At 51.2% G+C, this 25,236-nt stretch overlaps 1 protein-coding gene across 1 annotated transcript in view; it reads right to left on the reverse strand.

Moving 5' to 3' along the window:
* Positions 1-25,236, reverse strand: part of CAND1 (cullin associated and neddylation dissociated 1) — a 369,709-nt gene that overhangs the window by 339,669 nt on the left and 4,804 nt on the right. Inside the window, exon 2 of the mRNA XM_030215618.1 lies at positions 2,042-2,185. Within this exon, the coding sequence (XP_030071478.1) occupies positions 2,042-2,185 (144 nt within the window). The remainder of the gene's footprint in view (positions 1-2,041; positions 2,186-25,236) is intronic.

The following is a 25,236-nucleotide window of genomic DNA, read 5'->3' on the forward strand; positions in this document are numbered from 1 at the left end:
GTTTGTTGTTGACGCCGCTGAGTGACGCTTGGCAGTTCTTGGGGAAATGTTTGAAAGTGGATACTGGAATCACGGAATTAATGACCATTCGGGGGAATCCTAAGTTTGTGTCAGGCTTGGAGAATCCAGTATTTAAAAGATGGGAGTACATAAGTACATAAGTAGTGCCATACTGGGAAAGACCAAAGGTCCATCTAGCCCAGCATCCTGTCTCAGACAGTGGCCAATCCAGGTCAAGGGCACCTGGCACGCTCCCCAAACGTAAAAACATTCCAGACAAGTTATACCTAAAAATGAGGAATTTTTCCAAGTCCATTTAATAGCGGTCTATGGACTTGTCCTTTAGGAATCTATCTAACCCCTTTTTAAACTCCGTCAAGCTAACCGCCCGTACCACGTTCTCCGGCAACGAATTCCAGAGTCTAATTACACGTTGGGTGAAGAAAAATTTTCTCCGATTCGTTTTAAATTTACCACACTGTAGCTTCAACTCATGCCCTCTAGTCCTAGTATTTTTGGATAGCGTGAACAGTCGCTTCACATCCACCCGATCCATTCCACTCATTATTTTATACACTTCTATCATATCTCCCCTCAGCCGTCTCTTCTCCAAGCTGAAAAGCCCTAGCCTTCTCAGCCTCTCTTCATAGGAAAGTCGTCCCATCCCCACTATCATTTTCGTCGCCCTTCGCTGTACCTTTTCCAATTCTACTATATCTTTTTTGAGATACGGAGACCAGTACTGAACACAATACTCCAGGTGCGGTCGCACCATGGAGCGATACAACGGCATTATAACATCCGCACACCTGGACTCCATACCCTTCCTAATAACACCCAACATTCTATTCGCTTTCCTAGCCGCAGCAGCACACTGAGCAGAAGGTTTCAGCGTATCATCGACGACGACACCCAGATCCCTTTCTTGATCCGTAACTCCTAACGCGGAACCTTGCAAGACGTAGCTATAATTCGGGTTCCTCTTACCCACATGCATCACTTTGCACTTGTCAACATTGAACTTCATCTGCCACTTGCACGCCCATTCTCCCAGTCTCGCAAGGTCCTCCTGTAATCGTTCAAATTCCTCCTGCGACTTGACGACCCTGAATAATTTTGTGTCATTGGCGAATTTAATTACCTCACTAGTTATTCCCATCTCTAGGTCATTTATAAATACATTAAAAAGCAACGGACCCAGCACAGACCCCTGCGGGACCCCACTAACTACCCTCCTCCACTGAGAATACTGGCCACGCAATCCTACTCTCTGCTTCCTATCTTTCAACCAGTTCTTAATCCATAATAATACCCTACCTCCGATTCCATGACTCTGCAATTTCTTCAGGAGTCTTTCGTGCGGCACTTTGTCAAACGCCTTCTGAAAATCCAGATATACAATATCAACCGGCTCCCCATTGTCCACATGTTTGCTTACCCCCTCAAAAAAATGCATTAGATTGGTGAGGCAAGACTTCCCTTCACTAAATCCGTGCTGACTTTGTCTCATCAGTCCATGTTTTTGTATATGCTCTGCAATTTCTTTGGAAGAAGTAATTGGAGTCGAGGAACAGATAAAACCGCAAGAGCAAATATTGGGTAATGAGTCGCTGCAATGGGGAGACACTTTTGCTTATTGCCAATTGAAGCACTTTATACATTCTCTAGATGGGGAGACACTGAGACAAAAGTCAGGGTCCAAGTTGAAAGAATTCTTTGAGGAGATTTCAGATACTGAACCATCTGTCTCTGATGTGTATAAGGCACTAGGGTCAGTGGGGATGATTAAAGAATTGAAAACAGTTAAGAGCGGTGGGAGAAAGATTTGGGAATAGGCCTCCCCAACTGGGATATAAACAGGCAAGTGAAGGGTATTGCAAACTTAGTTAGTGGGGCCCAATATCGGGAATGTGCTTTTCGAGTACTTCATAGGGCCTACTTTACACAAGTACAATTAGCAAAATATGAACTGTAAGTGAAACTGTATTCAGTCAGAAATACGAACTCAAAGCATGTAAAAAAATATTTTAATAAAACTTACCATTTGACAGCCAAATTCTGCACCTCACCATTTTTGTCTTCCAATAACTTCAAAATCATTTTCACTACTTTCCTTTCACTATCATCATCCAGCTTAATAGAATCCTTCTGAAGTTCCGTCATCAAATCATTTGTAGCCATAAACCTGCAAGTTAAATGATACCTTGAACAATGCACCACAGTTCAAAAGGGAAAATTAGGTTCTTACCGTGATAATTTTCTTTCCTTTAGTCATAGCAGATGCAGACATTACAGATGGGTTGTGTCCATCAACCAGCAGAGGGAGATAGAGAGCACACTTTTTTCAGTGCCTCATACCAGCTTGATCCACTGCCTCTCTTCAGTATTTGAAGCTTCCAAAGCAGTATGGCAAACCGCAATGGGAATAACATAAGCTTTCCTCACAGCGAACGATAGCCCTACAACAAAGGACATTAACTCAGAATGGAGGGAATGAAACATCCTCCCAGAGGGAATAAACTCATCCTCCAAAACATAAAACTGGAGGGAATTAAGTCATCCTCCTTTAATTGAACAAGAATCCTGAAGACTGTTTTCCGACTTTCTCCCAAGGACGGAATCTCCAGGAAACACGAACAGAACCTGAAATAGATTTACAGCAGATAGCATCAGACAGGGAGGGATCATGGCTGTATCTGCTATGACTAAAGGAAAGAAAATTATCACGGTAAGAACCTAATTTTCCCTTCCTTGTCATCAAGCAGATGCAGCCATTACAGATGGGATGTATCAAAGCAATCCCTAGATAGGGTGGAAACAAGCCACACCATGCGCCAACACTTGTGCTCCAAAATGTGCGTCCCTCCTGGCAGCCACATCCAGCCTGTAATGTCGGGCAAAAGAGAGCTTAGAAGCCCATGTACCTGCACTACAAATCTCTTGAAGAGAGAGTGCTCCAGTTTCAGCCCAAGAAGAGGAAATTCCTCTAGTGGAATGCGCCTTAAAGGCATCAGGCGGAGGCCAGCCGGCAAGCAAATAAGCTGAAAAGATAGATTCTTTAAGCCAGCGGGCAATAGTGGCTTTAGACGCTGGAGACCCTCTGCGAGGACCTGATAGCAAAACAAACAGATGATCAGAGGTCCTGAAAGAGTTAGTAACTCGCAGATACTGCAGCAGAGTCCTGCGCACGTCCAACAGGTGCAATTGCCCAAAAGATTCTGGAAACTCCTCCTCGACAATGGAGAGAAGAAAAACAGGCTGGTTTAGGTGAAACGCTGAAACCACCTTAGGCATGAAGGAAGGCACGGTCCGAACCGTGACCCCTGACTCTGAGAATTGCAGAAAAGGGTCTCTACAGGACAGTGCTTGGAGCTCTGACACCCATCTCGCCGAAGTAATGGCCACTAACAAGACAGCCTTCAGTGTCAAATCTTTCTCTGAAGTACACCAAAGTGGTTCAAAGGGAGCACCCTGAAGGGCCTTCAGCACTAGCCCCAGGTTCCAAGCTGGACAAGGTGCACGCACGGGAGGACGGAGCCGAAGCACCCCTCTATGAAACCGTGCCACATCCGGATGAGCAGCTAAAGACACTCCTTCAACCTTGCCACGCAGGGAGGCCAATGCTGCCACTTGCACCCGCAGGGAATTATAGGCCAAGCCTTTATGTACACCATCCTGCAAAAAGTCCAGAATCGGCGAGAAAGGAGCCCACAGGGGTGTGATCTCTCTGGAAGCACACCAGACTTCAAACTGGCGCCAAATCCTGGCATAAGCCACGGAAGTGGAACGCTTGCGGGCTTGCAGGAGAGTGGTAATTACTTTATTGGAATAGCCTCTGCCTCTCAATTGCGCCCTCTCAATCGCCATGCCATAAGACCAAATCAGCCGGCGTCCTCCATGGTCACCGGACCCCGTGACAACAAGTTGGGAACCAGAGGTAACTGAAAGGGATCCTCTACGAGCATCTGTCGGAGGTCCGCAAGGCCTTCTGGGCCAATCCGGGGCGACGAGAACCACTTCTCCTGGATGCAGCCGAATCCGCAGGAGCACTCGCCCTATCAAGGGCCACGGAGGGAACACATACAGCAAGTCCAGGGGCCAGGGTTGAGCCAAGGCATCCAACCTGGCAGAGCGAGGATCCCTCCATCTGCTGAAGCAGCACGGGCCTTTGGCATGGAACTGGTCGCCATAAGATCCATCACGGGCTTGCCCCATTTGGCACATATCTGCAGGAATACATCGTCTGCTAGTTCCCACTCCGCTGAATCGATCTGATGCCTGCTTAGATAATTGGCTTGCACGTTGCTCTGACCTGCAATGTGAGCTGCCAACAGAAACTGAAGATGCAGCTCGGCCCAGTGGCAAATTTGTTCGGCCTGCGCGGCTAGAGCTCTGCACTGAGTGCCGCCTTGTCGATTTATGTAGGCCACTGCTGTCGTGTTGTCCGACATCACTTTGACAGCCAATCCTTCCAGGGTCACTTGAAAGGCCAGAAGCGCCTGAAACACCGCTTTCAACTCTAGGCGGTTGATAGACCACTCCGACTCCTCGGGTGTCCATAGACCCTGGGCATGCTTCCCCTTGCAATGTGCGCCCCAGCCTTTCAGACTGACATCTGTCACCACTAGGCACCAATCGGGGAGCGCCAGCGGCATTCATCGCCGCAGCATGCTGAGAGCCACTACTCCATGCTGAGTCGGGCCGCAGGGAGCCAAGAGAGTCTGCATCGGTAATCATGAGATACTGGAGACCATCTTTGGAGTAGAGCACACTGTAGAGGTCTCAGGTGCGCTCTCGCCCAGGGCACCAGTTCCATGGTGGCCGTCATCGATCCAAGCAGCTGGACAATGTCCCAAGCTCGCGGGCGGGGCATCCTCAGGAGCAGACGGACCTGATTCTGAAGCTTGCACCGCCATTGCTCGGGTAGGTACACATACCCCGAGGCTGTGTCGAACCTGGCCCGCAAATATTCTAGAGACTGCGAGGGGGTCAGGTGACTTTTGGCCAAATTGACGACCCAGCCTAGAGATTGAAGTACTGAGGCCACTCTGGCTGTTACATGCTGACTCTCTGCAGCAGAGTTTGCTCGAATGAGCCAGTCGTCCAGGTACGGGTGAACCCGAATACCCTCTCGCCTTAGAAAGGCAGCTACTACCACCATAACCTTCGAAAAGGTGCAGGGAACTGTGGCGAGGCCAAAAGGCAAGGCCCGGAACTGGAAATGCTTTCCCATCACCGCAAACCTCAGAAACTTCTGGTGCGGGGGCCAAATTGGAATGTGCAAGTAAGCTTCTTTCAGGTCCAGAGACTTAAGAAACTCTCCTGGCTGTACCGCCGCAATGACGGAGCACAGGGTTTCCATGTGAAAATGTCGCACTCTCAGGGACTTGTTTAATTCTTTTAAGTCCAGAATAGGGTGAAAAAACCCTCCTTTTCGCAGCACCACAAAGTAGATGGAGTAGCGGCCGCAGCCGTGTTCGGCGGGAGGTAACGGGGACATGGCCCCTATCTGAACCAGACCTTGTAAAGTCTCCTCTACCGCCGCCCGTTTGGCGGCAGAACCGCATTGGGACTCCACAAACACGTCTCTTACAGGGGCGTCAAATTCTATTCTGTAACCGTCTCTGATCAGGTCCAAGACCCACTGATCTGAGGAAATGTTGGCCCACTCCTCGGCAAAGAGGGAAAGACGTCCTCCGATGACAGGACTTGAGGAGAGGGCCGGCGCACCATCATTGAGAGGGTCGCCCCTGAACTCCAGGCCTTGAGCCAGTGGCTGTGGAACGTTTGACCGAGCGAAAGGAGTTCCTGTGCTGAAAACGGGCACGTGAAGTGAACCCAGCAGAACGCCACGGGCGGTACCTTCGAGCTTCACGGAAGCGAGGTCTGTAAGAGGAGTGGACCGCCGCACCCTTAGAGGAAGCCCGAGGCCTATCTTCGGGCAAGCGCTGGGGTTTAGCCTCACCCAGGCCCTTCACAATTTTCTCCAACTCCTCACCAAACAGGAGAAGGCCTTGAAAGGGCAACTTCACCAACCTTTGCTTAGAGGCCATGTCCGCCACCCAATGCCGTAGCCAAAGAAGACGGCGAGCCGCCACTGCTACTGCCATGTGTTTAGCCGAAGATCTGACAATATCATAAAGGGCGTCAGCAAGAAAGGACAAGGCCAACTCCATCCGCGGAGCCACATCTGAAAAGGGCTCCGCTCCATCACCGGGCTGTTCCACTGCCTGTTGCAACCAAGCCAGGCAGGCTCTAGCAGCATAACAACTGCATGCAGACGCCCAAATAGTGAAACCTGCAATTTCAAATGACCATTTAAGTGCTGATTCCAGTCTACGGTCTTGAATATCCTTCAGGGCAACACCTCCTTCAACAGGGAGGGTAGTTCTCTTTGTCACAGCTGTGACTAGGGCATCCACTTTAGGCATAGCAAAGCGAGCCATATGCTCCTCACTCAGAGGGTATAATTGCCCCATAGCCCTGGAAACTATCAAAGGTCCCTCGGGGTCAGTCCATTGAGCCGAAATAAGCTCTTGGATGGAGTCATGCAAAGGAAAGGCTTGAGCAGGCTTTTTGGTACTAGCCATCCTAGGATTCACAGAGGAGGCTGTGCCACTGGCAGGGTCCTCAATAGAGAGAGCCTGCAGGGCATCAGAAATAAGCGCTGGCAGCTCATCACGGTGGAAAATCCTCACCGCGGAGGGATCGTCCAGATCCTGAGTCACTTCTGCACCAGACTCTGGCTCCTCAGACCATGAAGGCCTGCCAGAGTCCTCCGAATCCTCGCAGCCCAACCACGGGGGGGGAAAAAGGAGGTGCAGCACTCTCTGAAGGGGAATGAGCCCTTCTGCGCTTCATATTCTGCCAATTATCAGGGAATAACGCCTCAGAGGGCATACCCAGGCTAGAATCCACCGGGGGGGGGGGGGGGGGCATTAGAAGAGGCCCGTGCCGGGCTTTGTGGGAGAGCTCTTTTAAGCATGTATGCTTTATGCATTAATAAAACAAAATCAGGGGAGAAAACTCACCCTGGGCACCCGGATCTCTGCCGGGGCTAGTAGCTCCCATATCAGCCTCACTCCGAGGCCTCCCCCCGGGCTCAGGACTCTCCGTCTCAGCGGAGGTCGCGCCATCTGGTAAATTCAAAATGGCGCCCACTGCCAGCTCAGAGCGCGAAGAATCGTCGCTCGCCATGCTCGGGCCGTCTCTAACGTCTGTTTAGCATGATTTACAGAGCCCCGCTGCTGATCTGCGCTTGCCACACTTGGAACAGCGCTTTACTCTCTCCGCAGCCATCGCCAAAAACGGCAGTAAATTTCAAAATGGCGGTTCACGCCAAAATCGCCCCGATCGCGGGCCCACCCCGGAGGAGTCAGAAAACACTCTTACCTCACTGGACCAAGTATCACAGCTCCAGTCCCACAGAAAAAGGCAAGGAAAAACCTCTGTTCCAGCGTCTAAGCGCGATGCAACTTTTTTTTTTTTTTAACGCTGTGAGGAAAGCAGAGGTAAATAGAACTCCGGAGGCTCAGGTGAGTGGGAAAGGCGAACCTATGTGCCTGCATCCACTGTTGGTGGGGAAGGACAGGGAAAGCTAAGCAATGTGTCCACATCCACAGAGGTATGGGTAAGGCAGGGAAAGGGCGAACCTATGTGCCTTTAAAGTGAAGCTGCTATAGCCTCCAACACCCCTGCTAACAACTGGCAAAAGCACAGGAGCAACCTCCAGGCAGATTTTAGATGGAGCTCGAAGAAGCTGCAGCCACTCTGCTAGGGGAGATAGAGAATACTGAAGAGAGGCAGTGGAGCAAGCTGGTATGAGGCACTGAAAAAAGTGTGCTCTCTATCTCCCTCTGCTGGTTGATGGACACAACCCATTTGTAATGGCTGCATCTGCTTGATGACAAGGAACATCCAATTTCAAAGTTTTAGGCTTCTAAAATCAGTGCCTATTTTCTGTTAACACACGTGCATGCGCTGACTGGCATCCTTCACCAACTCAGATTATGAACCCGAAAGCCACTTTTTTTTTTCAATGTGGAAAGTATATATTAAAACAGGAACAGAAAATCAAACGATAAAGCAGCTATTTTTACTGTACTCTTTAAAAAATGACTAAACATTCTAACATACAAAAGTAATGGCTCCAAACTTCGAGTCCACGTGATAAAGGCTATAATTTGTACCAACCAAAAGAGAAGCAGCAGCAGCCCAGGTGGGACAGAAGCGGCTGTGGGACACATAGCAGTCCACAGGAACTGGAAACACAAATGCAGAAGCTATACAGTGAGGGGAGAAACTGAGCTCAGTGGTATATTGGAGGTAGTTGAGAGAGACTTAAGGATAGAGAAGGGGAAAAGGAGCCTGGTGGGTACAGACTTACGCGAAGACACCAGGGACACTTGCTGGGGGGGGGGGGGGGGAAGCAGGAGGGAGGAAAGAATGCTGAGGAAAGGATTGAGGGTGCAGGGAAATGGACTAGGCATCCTTAAATGTTTTGTAGGTTAAGAGTTCCATGCAATGGAAACAAATGGTGGAGAACCCATGTATTATAAGCTGACATTCATACTTGATATATTCTACTCCCTTTTCATTTATTTCTAAAGTACATTAGAAAATGCTCAAAAGAATAGTAAAAAAACAAAAACATGAAAGTATAATTCCAAAAAGAAAAGGAAGTTAATACACACAACTAATGTTTTGATAAAAGCACAGCTGCCTACTGAGATCATTAGATACTTCAGGATGTTAGCAGGCTTGCACAAACTATCTGTTCTGAATCTAAAGTTTCTTACTTGTACTCTGTAGACAGGATTATTCAGGCACACAAATGAGCAAAATCTAATGGTGCTGAGAAGACTTCTCCCAGAGCTCAGAACCAGTGTAAAATTTTGAGTACATACAACAATCTCTTGTTATTTTAAAGCTCAAAATGGACTCTCAGAGAGATGGGAGGAAGTTATAAGTTCAACTAATCCTGCTGAACACAGAGAATACCTGTTACAGGTAAGTTACAGGTAAGCAGCTTTACTATCTCTGTCAACAAGGAAGACTGAATCAGGCACACAAGTGAGAAACTCCCAAAGTCAAGGCTGATCTAGTTTCTTAGGTAAATATTCCAGTGTTAAGGAGCAACCCATTCACATGATACAAGCACTGCATAGATCACAGTGTCTCTGCCTAAGACTGATCCAGTTAGTATTGAGAAGTGAATGTGAGGACTAAGCTGCTGCAGAATACTTTATTAAGGGGGAATAAAAAGAGAGATGGGGGGGGGGGGTAAAAAGCAAGCAGGACCTATTTTAGTATTAAGGGGGGAATAAAAAGAGAGAGAGAGAAAAGCAAGCATCATTAACTAGTTGCCATAGTGTACAAGGTAAAATTATGTATCATACCTGATAATTTTCTTTCCATTAATCATAGCTGATCAATCCATAGACTGGTGGGTTGTGTCCATCTACCAGCAGGTGGAGATAGAGAGCAATCCTTTTGCCTCCCTATATGTGGTCATGTGCTGCCGGAAACTCCTCAGTATGTTGATATCAAAGCTCCATCCGCAGGACTCAGCACTTAGAGAATTACACCCACAAAGGGACACTCTGCCCAGCTCACCACCGCCGAAACGGGGGAGGGGAATTAACCCAGCTCATCCCCACACAAGTGGAGGAGGGGAATCCGTCCAGCTCATCCCCGCGGAGCGGGGGAGGGACACCACACACGCCGATGCGGGGGGATCTGGCTTATCCTGCAACCGCAACCGCGGGAGGAGCTGACTGACCCTAACACCGCCGAAGCGGGAGGGATACAAAGCTGCCCTACTGCCGCACGAAGCGGGAGGGAGCGCCGGCAGAATTTAAGTCTCAATCCAGCCCCGTAAAACGGAGGGGAGAGGAATGCAGCAGCTCACTGTAACACAAATTCGTCTCAACTCTTGAAGAATTCATTGAAAAACTTGAACACGAAGTCCTCCTGAACAGGAACTGAAGACTAAACTTGAACCTGAAATGCAACCAGAATATAAACAATACAGATATCTGGGAGGGACTATGGATTGATCAGCTATGATTAATGGAAAGAAAATTATCAGGTATGATACATAATTTTACCTTCCATATCATCATGCTGATCAATCCATAGACTGGTGGGATGTACCGAAGCAGTACTCACCCAGGGCGGGACATTGAAATCCCTGACCGCAACACAAGCTCCAAACCGGGCCCCCGCCCGAGCAGCCACAGCCAAGCGGTAATGCCTGGAGAAGGTATGGGCCGATGCCCAAGTTGCCGCCTTGCAAATCTCTTCCAAGGAGACGGATCCGGCCTCTGCCATCGAGGCCGCCTGAGCTCTAGTGGAGTGAGCCTTCAGCTGGATAGGCGGCACCTTCCCCGCGGCCACATAAGCCGCTGCAATGGCTTCCTTGACCCATCTTGCCACTGTAGGCTTAGCAGCCTGCAGACCCTTACGAGGACCTGCAAACAGGACAAACAGATGATCCGATTTCCGGAAATCATTGGTCACTTCCAAGTAGCTGATGACTCGTCTCACATCCAGATATTTGAGAGCAGAGTATTCCTCTGGGTAGTCCTCCCTACGAAAGGAAGGGAGACAGAGCTGCTGATTCACATGGAAGCGAGAAACAATCTTGGGCAGGAAGGAAGGCACTGTGCGAATAGTCACTCCTGCCTCAGTGAACTGCAGAAAGGGCTCTCGACATGAGAGCGCCTGGAGCTCGGAAACTCTTCTGGCTGAAGTGATAGCCACCAAAAAGACTGCTTTCAACGTCAGGTCTTTCAGAGATGCCCTTGACAAGGGTTCAAAAGGCGGCTTCTGCAAGGCTCTTAGCACCAGGTTGAGATTCCATGCAGGCACCACTGAGTGCAGAGGAGGACGCAGGTGATTAACTCCCTTGAGAAAGCGCACCACATCTGGCTGCGAAGCCAGGGAAGCACCCTTCAGGCGGCCCCTGAAGCAAGCCAGAGCCGCTACCTGGACTTTAAGGGAACTGAGCGACAGGCCTTTCTCCAGACCTTCTTGCAGGAACGCCAACACTGAAGAAATTGGAGCAGTGAAGGGAGAAAGTGAGCCTGCTTCACACCACGCTGCAAAGGTACGCCAAACCCTGGCATAAGCAGTAGAAGTAGAGCGCTTCCTCGCTCTCAGCATAGTGGCGATGACCTTGTCTGAGAAGCCCTTCTTTCTCAGACGCTGCCGCTCAATAGCCAGGCCGTAAGACCAAAGGGGGAGGGATCCTCCATCACCACGGGACCCTGATGTAACAGGCCCTGCTCCACTGGCAGCCGCAGAGGATCGTCGACTGAGAGCCTGATCAAGTCCGCATACCAGGGACGTCTGTGCCAGTCCGGACCCACCAGGATTATCCGGCCCGGATGCTTTGCCACCCGGTCTAGCACCCTGCCCAACATGGGCCAGGGCGGGAACACAGAGAAGCTCTTGTGTCGGCCACTGTTGGAGAAGAGCATCTATTCCCAGGGATCGAGGGTCCCGTCCTCTGCTGAAAAAGCACGGCACTTGGCAATTGGCCGATGAAGCCATCAGATCTAGGCTCGGCTGGCCCCAGCGCTTCGTGATGTCCAAGAACGCCTGAGCAGATAGCTGCCACTCTCCGGGCTCCAAGGTATGGCGACTGAGAAAGTCCGCCTTGACATTCATGACTCCGGCAATGTGGGCCGCTGACAGCTGTTCCAGGTTCGCTTCCGCCCACTGGCATAGATTCGTGGCCTCCTTGGCTAGAGGGGCGCTCTTGGTACCTCCCTGGCGGTTGACATAGGCCACAGCCGTGGCATTGTCCGACAGGACTCGTACTGGCTTCAACGCCAGTACCGGGATGAACTCCAAAAGCGCCAACCGAATGGCTCTGAGTTCCAGGAGGTTGATAGACCACTTTGCCTCTGCAGGAGACCAGAGCCCCTGCGCTGTCCTTCCCAAGCAGTGGGCTCCCCAGCCCGACAAAGAGGCGTCCGTCGTGACGACAACCCACTCCGGGGTCACCAGAGGCATTCCTGCAGACAACTTGTCTGTCTGCATCCACCAGCTCAGCGCCTAGCGCACTGCTGGGTCCAAGGGAAGGCGCACAGCATAATCCTCCGACATCGGAGTCCAGCGCTGCAGCAGAGAGTGTTGTAGTGGTCTCATATGAGCCCTGGCCCAGGGCACTACTTCCATCGTGGCCGTCATAGAGCCCAACAGCTGCACATAGTCCCAAGCCCGAAGAGGAGAGGCTAGCAGGAACTGGTCCACCTGAGCCTGAAGCTTGACAATCCGATTGTCTGGCAGGAACACTCTGCCCACTTGGGTGTCGAATCGAACTCCCAGATACTCCAGGGACTGAGTCGGGCGCAGCTGGCTCTTCTCCCAGTTGATGATCCACCCCAGGGAGCTCAAAAGAGCAACCACCCGGTCCACAGCTTTGCCGCACTCTGCATAAGAGGGGGCTCGGATCAACCAGTCGTCCAGATAAGGATGGACATGTACTCCTTCCTTTCGCAGGAAGGCCGCGATGACCACCATTACTTTGGAGAAGGTCCGCGGAGCAGTAGACAACCCGAAAGGGAGGGCTCTGAACTGGAAGTGTCGGCCCAGGACTGCAAAACGCAGAAAGCGTTGATGAGGAGGCCAGATGGGAATATGCAGGAACGCTTCCTTGATGTCCAAGGAAGCCAAGAACTCTCCTGCCTTCACTGCCGCTATAACAGAGCGGAGAGTCTCCATGCGAAAGTGCCGTACTTTCAAGGCCCGATTGACCCCTTTCAGGTCGAGGATAGGCCGGACAGAACCTCCTTTCTTCGGTACCACAAAGTAAATGGAGTAACGTCCCTTGCCAATCTGACTTTCTGGCACCGGAACAACCGCACCCAGGCGTATCAGGTTGTCCAAGGTCTGCTGCACTGCCACAGCTTTGACCGGAGACTTGCAGGGAGAGAGTACAAACCCGTCTCTTAAGGGTCGGCAGAACTCTAACTTGTAGCCGTCTCTGATGACTTCCAGCACCCAAGCGTCTGCAGTTACTCTGGTCCACTCGCCCAGAAACGAGGACAGGCGTCCTCCAATCTGCACTGGGCCATGAACCAGGACCCCGTCATTGGGTACGAGACCCTGGGGGAGGACCGGAGGGCGTACCTCCGGGACGGCAGTCTCTGCGAAAGGAATGCTGCTTGGGGGAGAAGTTCCTTTTGAAGGAAGAGGGGGCAGAGGAGCCCGACTTGCCCGGGCGGTACCGACGGGCTTCCTGAAACCGTCCTCTGGAGATACCGGGGCGAGCACTGGCCCGAGCCCTGACCTCTGGTAACCTCTTGCCCTTAGACGTGCCGAGATCGGTCACGATTTTGTCCAGCTCGACCCCAAAGAGCAGCTTGCCTTTAAAAGGCAACTTAGCCAGGCGGGACTTAGAGGCGTGGTCCGCAGACCAATGTTTCAGCCAAAGCCAGCGCCGCGCAGAGACTGTCTGAGCCATGCCTTTAGCCGAGGCTCTCAAGACATCATACAGTAAGTCTGCCAAATAAGCCAAGCCCGATTCCAGGGCCGGCCAGTCAGCCCTCAAGGAAGGATCCGAGGGGGAAGCCCGCTGCACCAACGTCAGGCACGCCCTGGCCACATAGGAGCCGCAAACTGAGGCCTGCAAACTTAAGGCAGCCGCCTCGAAGGACGACCTTAAAGCCGCTTCCAATCTTCTGTCTTGGGCGTCCTTTAGTGCCGTGCCACCTTCCACCGGCAACGCCGTTTTCTTAGTCACCGCAGTGATTAAAGAATCCACGGTAGGCCAAACAAAGGCCTCACGCTCACTTTCAGGCAAAGGATAGAGGCGGGACATAGCCCTAGCCACTTTGAGGCTCGCTTCCGGGACATCCCATTGAGCCGAAATTAAGGTGTGCATGGCATCATGCACGTGGAAGGTTCTAGGCGGGCACTTCGTCCCCAGCATAATGGCGGAGCCAACAGGGGCTGAGGGAGAGACGTCCTCCGGAGAGGAAATCTTCAAAATGCTCATGGCCTGCATTAACAGGTTGGGCAAATCCTTTGAGCGAAAGATCCGTGCTGCAGAGGGGTCATCCGCTCCATCCGAGCGGGAATCCGTCTCCTCCAAGGAATCCCCAAAGGACCGTTGGGAGAACTCAGATACGCTGCCCTCATCTACATCAGAGGAAACAGCGTCCTCTAAGGCCTGGGAATCCACCCGAGGGCGTTTACTTCCGGGGGCCTCAACCCCTTTATCGGATAAGGGAGAAGGGGCAGCGTTCTGCATAAGGAAGGCCTGATGCAGCAGCAAAATAAACTCGGGGGAGAAACCCCCCAGACTGTGCACTTCAGCAGCCTGGGCCACAGCCCTAGACGCACCCTCAACCGGCGCTCGCAAGAGCGGGGGAGAAACATGCTGCGCATCCAAGATGGCGTCCGGCGCGACACTCCGTGAAGGAGCCGCGCGGGAAGAACGGTGCTTAACTTTAGCCGCTTTTTTGCCGTCGCCCAAATCAAGGGCGGCCATGGCATGAACATCTGCCAGCTCAAGGGCGGCCCAAGAAGAAGCTGTCCGAGCAGAGTGGCCGGCCAAGATGGCGGAGGCGAGCAGCGGGGGATGGGAGTTTATGGCGGGAAAAACCGCCGCGCCGGAGGAAGACCAGGGACACTGACCGGCCTCCAAACTGACACCCAACAAGGGCAAATCAGACTTTAAAACCCCCGCATCCCCGCTAGAAGCGCACACGCGGTCCGGGGAGCGATTCTTCGCGCCCTCGCCCTCCGACGCCATAGGCCACGTGGAGATCAATCGGGGAACCCCCTACCCGCTATAAAAAGGTTAAAATTACCTGCTTCTCGCTCCGAGCTGTAACGACCTGGTGTCCCAGTGAGTAGCTGCAATAAACGTTTAAATAAACGTCGAAATAAACGCCCTTAAGGACGTTCAAATTTTTTTTTTTTTTTTTTTAACGGAGCCAGCGGGAGGGGGGAGAAAAGGAGGGACCTGGCGCCACCAGGTTTGCACTTGCTCAAGAAGAGCCCTCAACCCCAGGCACTCAACAAAACCTAAAAATTAGGCTTGGAGGCCTAGCCAGAGCTGCTGCTGTGTGTGACCACCACCTGCTGCGATAGAGAACATACTGAGGAGTTTCCGGCAGCACATGACCACATATAGGGAGGCAAAAGGATTGCTCTCTATCTCCATCTGCTGGTAGATGGACACAACCCACCAGTCTATGGATTGATCAGCATGATGATATGGAAACCCTTTTCCCATAGTTTTAAACTGAAATTTTCTCTAGAAATAGGCATTTTTCCCATAGTTTTAAACTGAAACCTTTGCTAGAGATAGAAACTAAACAGCAAAAACTCTTGTTCTAAAAGGCAGTTATTTTCTGTTCCTTGGCTGCTGGAGAGGTAACTCATCCAGCGACCTCAATTAAGGGTTAATTAAGGTGTGGGGAAGTAGAATACTTGCATAGGTTGCTGAGTCAACTTCAAAGAGCCTGTTTAAAAAAGGCCCCTTAGATTCAAAACTATATAAAGAGGAAAGGTCCCACTGAACTTTCTTCCTGAGAAGTTCAGAGAGAAGGAGAAATTAGACCTTACCTGCTAATTTGCTTTCCTTTAGTCCCTCTGGACCGGCCCAGGATTGGACTGATGGGTTGTGCACGCCTTCCAGCAGGTGGAGACTGAGAAAATTCTGACTCTAGAGAGCCAATAAGAGCCCTGGACATGTGACCCTAGCCTCAATATTTGAATAACAAAGCAGGACAGAAAGGAAAGATCAACATTCTGTGCCCCGTGGAATCAAAGCAGCCACAAAGAACACGCATAAAACGTACTTAAACAACGGCCAAGCCATGTAATAATGCTCACCACCAACTCCCAACGGAGACGAGGTATGGCTCATAAATAACTTTTATTATGTAATTTTTTTTTTAATGCAGAAACTGTGAACTTGCAAAGCAGCTCTGTCGCCAGCAACTGAAAGAGCCAAACTATATACAAGTCTGTAGCCTTGAAAGAACACGGGAGGGACCTGGGCCGGTCCGGAGGGACTAAAGGAAAGCAAATTAGCAGGTAAGGTCTAATTTCTCCTTCCTTAGCATCCCTTCGGACCGGCCCAGGATTGGACTGATGGGAAGTAACAAAGCAGTAGTCGTAAGGGAGGGACCCTAGCAAACCCGCTGTGAGTACTCGAGTCGCAAAGAACGCCTCCTGCCGACACTGAACATCTAGTCTGTAGTGTCTAGAAAAGGAATGGAGAGAGGCCCCCGTCGCCGCCTTACAAATGTCCGCAGGTGGCACTAAGAATCGATCTGCCCATGAAGCCGCTTGTCCCCTCATGGAATGCGCTTTAACACTCTCTGGGACTGCTCTCCCAGCGAGAAGATAAGCAGAAACTATCATTTCCTTAATCCACCAAGATATAGTGGGTTTAGAAGCGGCCAAACCCTTACGCCAATCGGCAAGAAGGACAAAAAGATGATCTGTACGCCGAAAGTCTTCACTAACTGCCAGACGTTTAATAACTCTCTTAACATCCAAAGTAAGAAACTTCCTCTGATCCTCCGTGCCCGAGGAAGACCCCAGAACAGGAAGGAAAACCGATTGGGAAAGATGAAAGCGAGAAACTACCTTAGGCAGGAAAGAAGGCACCGGACATAGAACCACTCGCTCCTTGGAAAACTCCAAAAATGGAGGCCTGCAGGAAAAGGCTTGCAGCTCCGAGACCCCCCCCCCCCCCCCCCCAGCTGAAGCAAAAGCCACTAAAAACACTGTCTTGAGAGCCAAATCCTTAAGGGAACAAGAAGACAATGGTTCAAGAGGACACATCAGAGCTGAAAGCACAAGATTGAGATCCCAAGATGGAACGATCGCTCTGGCTGGGGGCGGAGGACACTAACTCCCTTCAAAAATCGGGAGACATCCGTAAGACTAGCCAAAGACGTACCTCGTATCCGACCTTGGAAACAGGAAAGGGCTGCAACCTGCACCTTAAGAGGAGAGAAAAACCTTTATCAAAGCCCCGCTGTAGAAAATCTAACACCTCTGCCACTGAAGCCCGGAAAGGAGCAATACCAGCAACTGAACACCAAGCCTCAAAAATCCTTCAGGTGCGAATATAATTTACAGACGTAGACCGATGACGCGACCGAAGCATAGTAGCAATCACTGGAGCGGAATATCCTCTCTTAGCTAAGCGAGCCCGTTCAAGAACCAAGCCGTAAGACAAAATTGAGCCGGGTCTGGATGAGGAATTGGTCCTTGCAACAGAAGGTCCTTGTGAACAGGAAGACGAAGAGGAGATGCCGACATAAGACGCTGGAGATCCGCGTACCATGGACGTCGGGGCCTATCTGGAGCCACCAGGACTACCGGACCTCCGTGTGCCTCGATCCTTTGTAAGAGGCAACCCAAGAGAGGCCACGGAGGGAACGCGTACAGAAGACCGGAAGGCCACTGCTGCAAGAGGGTGTCTAACAAAACGATCTAGGACTGGAGTGCCCCACTGAGTTACTATCAGCTGAAACGCTCGAGAGCTGAGAGACCATTCCCCTGGATCGAGGGTGTGCCGACTGCAAAAATCTGCTTGAAAGTTTTTGACTCCCACCACATGGGAGGCTGAAATGGCGGTGAGGTGAATCTCCGCCCACGTCATGAGACTCGCCGTCTCAAAAGTAGACTCTTCATTCCCCCTTGGTGGTTGACATAAGCCACTGCCATGGCATTGTCCGACAGAACTCACACCGCCTTGCCTGCCACTAGGGAACAAAACTCCTCCAGAGCCAGACGAATTGCTCTGGTCTCCAAGAAATTGATGGACTGGAACGCTTCCCGAGGAGACAAAATACTCTGCGCTAACCTGCCTAAGCAATGGGCTCCCCAACCCCAGAGACTGGCATCGGTCATTAAAGCTGTCCACTGTGGAGACTCTAGAGGCATTCCTGCAGTGAGATCCGCAGCCACCAGAAAAGACTGCTGCGCTCCTGGGAATGCAGAGGCAACCTCACCTGAAGGGAGTCCGTCTGAGAGGACCATCGACAGGAGAAAAAATTGGAGAGACCTCATGTGAGCTCTGGCCCAGGGAACTACCTCTATAGTCTCTGCCATGGAGCCCAGGACCTGAAGATAATCTCGAGCACAAAGACTGCGACTGTGAAGTAACCCTTGAACCTGAGATCGCAGCTTGAGAACTCTGCCCTGGGGAAGAAAAACACGATCCCGTGCCGTGTCGAAGGTAACCCCTAAATACTCTAGAGACTGCGAAGGAATCAGACGGCTCTTGGCTGCATTCCCCACCCAACCTAGGGACTGCAAAAAATGTACCACTCGGCCCGTGACCTGCCGACTCTCCTGATTAACCAGTCGTCTAGGTACGGGTGGACGAGTATCCCCTCTTTCCTGAGGGCCGCTGCCACCACAACCGTGACTTTGGTGAAAGTGCGAGGGGCTGTCGTGAGGCCAAACGGTAGAGCCCGAAACTGAAAATGGTGTCCCAGAATCACTTTTGGTGACTGGACCTGATAGGAATCTGCAGATAAGCTTCCTTCATATCTAAGGCTGTTAAAAACTCTCCTGTATGAACTGCCACTATCACGGATCGAAGGGTCTCCATTCAAAAACTTGTGACTTTGAGAGCCCGATTGACGGCCTTGAGATCCAAATTAGGACAAAAGGAAACTTTCTTCTTGGGAATCACAAAGTAAATGGAATAACGACCCCGTCTGTACTCTGAAGAAGGGACTGGGCAAATGGCTTGAAGGTCCAAGAGCCTCTGTAGAGTGTCCTGTACCGCGCCTGCTTTGCGGCGAGAGCAACAGGGAGACTCTAGAAAGGCGTCTGAAAGAGGCTTAGCGAATTCTAAGGCATAGCCGTCTCGAATAACCTCCAAGACCCACTGGTCGGAGGTAATATGGGCCCACCTCTGAAAGAACTGTGACAGCCGAGCTCCTACGGAACCAGAGGAAAGGCCTGTGCTCCTTCATTGGGTAGAACAGGAGGGGGACCGGAAAATAGCCCCGGACTCTGTACCTCCTCTACGGAAATCTCGAAAGGACTGTTCTGTTGAAAAACCGAGACCTCTGAGCCTGAGCCCCCCGACCGGTGTGAAACCTACGGAAATCTCTTGCCCGACCAAACAAAACACCCTGACTAGACGGACGAGGTCTATCCTCTGGGAGACAAGGAACCTTCGTATCCCCCAAAGAACGCACCAATTTATCCAACTCTTCTCCAAACAACAAAGAACCCCTAAAAGGAAACTTACTCAGCTTAGATTTGGAGGAAGCATCCGCCGACCAACCTCACAACCAAAGGGAGCGGTGAGCCGCGACTCCCAACGCCAAGAACTTGGAGGATGCTCAACAGATCAAACAAGGCATCTGCCAAGAAGGCAGATCCTGTCTCAATCTCGGCCACCTCTACATCTATAGCAGAGAAATCATCCGAGGATCTATCTAGGACTCTTTCCACCCAGCGGAAGCAGGCTCTGGCCACCAGGGAACCACAAATAGCCGCCTAATCAGCCAAAGAGGAGACATCAAAACTATTCTGAAGTAGAGAATCCAATCTCCTGTCCTGGACATCCCGAAGGGCTGTTCCCCCATCCATGGGAACCATATTATGCTTGGTAACCGCTGAGACTACCGCATCAACCACCGGCACCTTAAGAAGAGCCTTGTCCACATCTGGCACTGGATAAAGGCAGGTAATCGACCTGGCTGGACCAAAAGCAGCGTCGGGAACATCCCACTGCGCCTTAATAATGTCCCAAATGTCTTGATGCATGGGAAAAGTTCTCCCTGAAGATCTGGTGCCTTTTACCGGTCAACCTTGCGAACCTCGGGAGTCGGGTTTGGATGTTCCTCAAAATGCAGAGTGGAAGAAACCAAGGAAATGAGCCCCTGTAAGTCCTCCTTATGAAAAATCCTAGCCATAGAAGGATCTTCTCCCCGGGGAAAAGGATCTGCAGCCGGATCCGCAGGAATCTGGTCCTCCCAAAACTCCTCGGCTACGCCTTCCTCCTCCTTCCAGGAAGGGCACATCCTGGATCAAACAATGAATCCACCTGCGGATCCCAGCATCTAGGTCTTTTGGAGGAAAAGACGTGGAGGACTCCCCTGCAACTTCTGCCCCAATACCACACTTCTTCATCAAGAATGCCTGATACATCTGGAGGACAAACTCAGGGGGAAACCTCTCTCCTGAGTCCCTCCAGACTGCACCAGGGACACTGCTTCCGTTTCTTTCTGCCCCCCAGAAGGCTGAGTATCAGAGGAGAGCTCACGCGCTGAAAAACCTGCAGCTGCAGGCAAGCTGGCAGCCTTCCGTGTCAAGCTTGCACCTCCTGTGGTCAGGGAGAAAGACAAACCCTGAGGCCGTGTCGAACCGGACCCCCAAATACTCGAGAGACAGAGGGAGCCAGGTGACCTTTGGGTATATTGACCACCCAGCCCACAGTCTGCAGGACTGTAACCACTCTGGCTGTGGCAAGACAACTTTCGTCTGCCGAATCCGCTCTGATGAGCCAGTCGTCTAGGTAAGGGTGAATTTTGATACCCTCTCGCCTGAGAAAGGCAGTTACCACCACCATTATCTTGGAAAAGGTACAGGGAGCTGTGGCTAGGCCGAAATGCAAGGCCCGAAACTGAAAATGTTGGCCCACACCGCAAACCGGAGGAACCATTGGTGCGGGGGCCAAATAGGAATGTGCAAGTAAGCTTCCTTGAGGTCCAGAGACGTAAGAAACTCTCCTGGCTGAACCACCGCAATGACGGAGCACAGGGTTTCCATGCGGAAGTATCACACTCTTAGTGCCTCGTTAACTTGTCGTAAGTTGAGGACTGGTCTGAAAGACCCGCCTTTTCGAAGGACTACAAAATAAATGGAGTAGCGACCGCAGCCGCGTTCGGCGGGACACACAGGGATCACCGCTCCAAGGTGCAGCAAGACTTGCAAGGTCTCCTCTACCACCGCCCGTTTCACGGCAGTGCCGCATCGGGACTCCAAAAATATGTCTCTCACCGGGGCACCGAATTCCAATCGGTAACCTTCTCTGATCAGGTCCAGGACCCACTGATCTGAAGTAATCTTGGCCCACTCCTCGAGAAAGAGGGAAAGATGCCCTCCCACTGCAGGAATAGAGGAGTGGGCCGGCATCCCATCATTGTGGAGGACGCCCCTGAACTCCTGGCCGCAACCCAGCCGCTGCGAAGCATTTGTCCGAGCTAAAGAAGTTCCTCTGCTGAAAACGGGCACATTGAGAAAACCCAGCACAGCGCCTCAGGCGATACCTGCGAACTTCACGGAAGCGAGGTCTGGAAGAGGAGGGAAACAAAGAACCCTTGGAAGAAGGCCTCGGCCTATCCTCAGGTAACCGCTGGGGCTTCAAATCCCCTAGGTCTTTATAATCTTCTCCAAATAACAGGAGGCCCCGAAAGGGTAACCTCACCAGCCTTTGCTTAGAGGCCATGTCCGCCGCCCAATGCTGCAGCCAAAGGAGGCAGCGGGCAGAAACCACCAGAGACATCTGTTTAGCCAAAGCTCTGACCAGTTCATGAAGGGCGTCAGCCAAAAATGACAGGGCCGACTCCATCCGCAGGGCAACCTCAGAGAGGGACCCCGCACCCTCCGTGGGCTGATCCACCATCTGTTGTAACCAAGAAAGACAGGCGCGGGCTGCATAGGAACTGCAAATAGACGCCCTCAAGGCAAGGACCGATATTTCAAAGGACCGCTTCAGCGCAGATACTAGCCGCCGGTCCTGCATGTCTTTCAAAGCAACTCCTCCCTCTAGAGGGAAAGTGGTCTTTTTAGTGACCGCCGTGATCAGAGCGTCCACTTTAGGCATCCCAAAAAGGGCCAAGTGAACCTCACTCAGAGCATAAAGCTGCCCCATAGCCCTGGCCACTTTCAAAGGCCCATCGGGGTCAGATCATTGAGCTGAAATAAGCTCTTGGATGGAGTCATGCACAGGAAAGGCCCGCATAGGCTTCTTAGTACTCGCCATCCTAAGATTAACAGAGGAGGCATCACCCTTGGCAGGATCATCAATCGAGAGGGCCTGCAAGGCGTCAGCAATGAGAGCTGGCAGCTCGTCGCGGTGGAAAATCCGAACCGCATTGGGATCATCCGAATCCAGTGGCAAACAGGCACCCTCCTCCGGATCCTCCGTCCATGAGGGCCTGCCAGATCCCTCAGACTCCCCACAGACTAACTACAGGTGGGGGGAGATGCGCCATTTTCAGACGGGGAATTTACTCGTCTATGTTTAGTGTGTTTCCAACGCTTGGGGGAAGAAATAACATCTGTAGCCATTCCCAGGGCATCAGCACCCAGAGGGAAACCAGAATGCAACGCAGTGTCAGACACCTGCGGCAGAGCTCTTTTCAGCATGAAGGCCTTATGTATCAGCAGCACAAACGCAGGGGAGAAAAACTCACCCTGGCCCTCCGTCCCCGAATTAGGCGAAATGGAGGTTGGAGCTCCTCTGGCAGCCTCGAAACGAGGCGTCCCCCTGCACTCAGACTCCTCCGCCATCGCAGGGGTCAAGACACGCAGCGCTTCCAAAATGGCGCCCACTGCTAGCTCCATGGGCGGGAAGAATCATCGCTCACCATGCTCGTACTAGCTCAAGCATCTAAGGAGCACATACTGCAAAGCCCCGCTGCTGATCTGCGCTTACCACAGCGGGAGCAGCGCTTAACTCCTTCAGCAGCCATCGCCCGACTGGACGGAAATATAGGAATAAAATGGTAGCTTCGCGCCAAAACTTACCCCGTTTGGAACGCTGTCCGTGGGACCTCCCCGGAGGAGCTGGGCACCACTCTCACCTCAGAAGACCAAGTCAACGAGCTCCGGTCAAGCTGCACTGAACCAGAATCTCTTGAGAAAGCCTCAGAACAGCCATGCAGTAAAAGCGCGCTTTTTGTTTTTTTTAACGCTGTGAGGAAAGTTGGAGGCAGGCAGCAACAGAGGGACTCTGGGAGGAGGGGGAAATGGGTAAGGCAGGGAAAGAGCGAACCTATATGCCTTTAAAGTGGGCACCACCAACCACAACACCCCTGCTCAACTGGCAAAACACAGGAGCCACCCCAGGCAGAAATCCAGGAGCTGTCAAGCTACGTGCACACCTGCTGGGAGATAGAGAAATACTGAAGGCAGTTGGGGCTAGCCATCCAAGGGTCACTGTGGTTCTTCAGTGTTCTCTATCTCCACCTGCTGGCAGGCGGATACAACCCATCAGTTAATGGATTCATCTGCTGCTGATGACAAGGAAATATAGAGTTGGGAGGAGAGAGAGTCCCAGAGCTCTCACCAAACGCAGCCACCTTGCTAAGCGCATCAAGTGACCCCCCTCAAGGGTGACATTTTTAAAAAGAAACAAAACAAAAAATGCCAGTGGTCTGCATTGGACCCCATCTCTCTCCCATCTTGACCTCACTCCCCCCCCCCCCCCCATTTTAAAACTTTCCCTGGTGTCTAGCAGCACCCACCCGCTCCACTGATACAGCCGGCACCCCTCCCTCTCTCTTCATTTTCAAAGGCCCTGGTGTCTAGTAGCACCCCCGCACCCCTCCCCCAGTGTGTACCTTAAGTAGATGCAGGGAGGATGCCCACCTACCCGTGCATCTGGTGCCATCTTGAAAAATAGCAGTGGATCCTGGGATGCACCAGTAGGACCAGGTGGTGTCATTTTTCAAAATGGCAGCACTGGGGGCAGAAATGAGCAAGCATCATTTCTGTCTCTAGTTAAGGAGCACGTGGGAGGGGGGTGCTCAGGAGGGTGCCACTAGACACCACGGCAATTTTTTTTAAAGACAAGAGAAGGGTGTCAAGGGGAGGGAGAAAGCACTAGACACCATAACTCTAAGCTTGGGGGGGGGGGGGGGGAACGTAAGGTCAGGAGGCGGTCCATTAGACCACTAAGGATTTTTTAGATTTAAAATTTCAGAAGCAGGATGATTGGGGAGGGGAGCAGAGGGGACCACTAGACACCAGGGTCCATGCTGAAAGCAACTGGGAGCAGGCAGGTCAGGGTACCGCTAGACACCCTCAACCTACTCTTCTATAGTGCCCCAGAGCTTGCAGAATATTTCCCACATTGTCCACATATCAAAACCCAGTTACTTTCTATACACTGCAACAGAGTACTTCATGGACTCAATAACATGGATTTTGTGGCCAGTCTTCCATGCGAGTTAACACTCGTGCTAATGTGAACATTCCATGGTAAACACACAGTTATATCTTCCGCATTAAAATTCTTACAACAGGATGATGCATCGAGTTATGACTTACAGAAATTGTACATAAGTACATAAGCACCGTCATATTGGGAAAAGACCAAGGGTCCATCAAGTCCAGCATCCTGTCTCCGACAGTAGCCAATCCAGGCTTCAAGAACCCGGCAACCCCCCCCCCCCCACAAAAAAAAAAAATGTAATAATGTTCATTGGACTTTCCCCTCAGGAAGGAAGCTGTCCAAACCCCCTTTAAATTCTGTAAGGCCAGCTAATATTTCGTGTTTCTTTTCTAATTTCTCTCTCATCTCTACGTTTGTATGTATACCACATTAACTTGTTTTAACAGCCCCTAGCAGTTCATCCTCTCTGCTGACTCTCAATTTCTCCATTGTTAATGATACAAAACAAGGAGTAACTTCATGGGCTGGAACCTGAGCAGCACTTATTCTCTACATTAGGAATTCCAAGACATATTCAAGATATTTAAGGAAACCATCTAACAGACATACCCTATGCCTTCAAACAGATAAGCAGGCGTTCTTTTCAAACCAGTTACATGGAGGGGCATTTTTGATACGACATCTTAGTCCAACTTTGCACGTTTTGCTAAAAAAACGTCCAATATTCAAGTGGGGAATACAGCCATTTTCAAAACAGAAAAAGACTTTTTTTTTTTTTCAAAAATAGTTATTTGCTAGGTGTTTTTCTGCTCTGTGCATTTATCTTTTTGGTCCATTTAAAAAAAACAGTCCCAAGTGAAAAATGAACAAAATCAAGCCATTGGGATGTAGGAGGAGCCAGCATTCTTAGTAGACTGTCCACACAGACATAACAGGAGCGAGCGCAATGGGGCAACCTGGGGGCACTGCAGTGGACGTCAAATAAATGCTCCCAGGTACAGATCTCACCACTGCTTCCTTACCTTGTCTGGTGAGCCCTCCAAAACCCACCAAAGACCTGCTACCCCCAACTGTACACCACTACAATAGACCTTATGGGTGAAGGGGGG

This window comes from Microcaecilia unicolor, chromosome 10, assembly GCF_901765095.1.
Source record: "Microcaecilia unicolor chromosome 10, aMicUni1.1, whole genome shotgun sequence".
NCBI classification, from domain to species: Eukaryota; Metazoa; Chordata; class Amphibia; order Gymnophiona; family Siphonopidae; genus Microcaecilia; species Microcaecilia unicolor.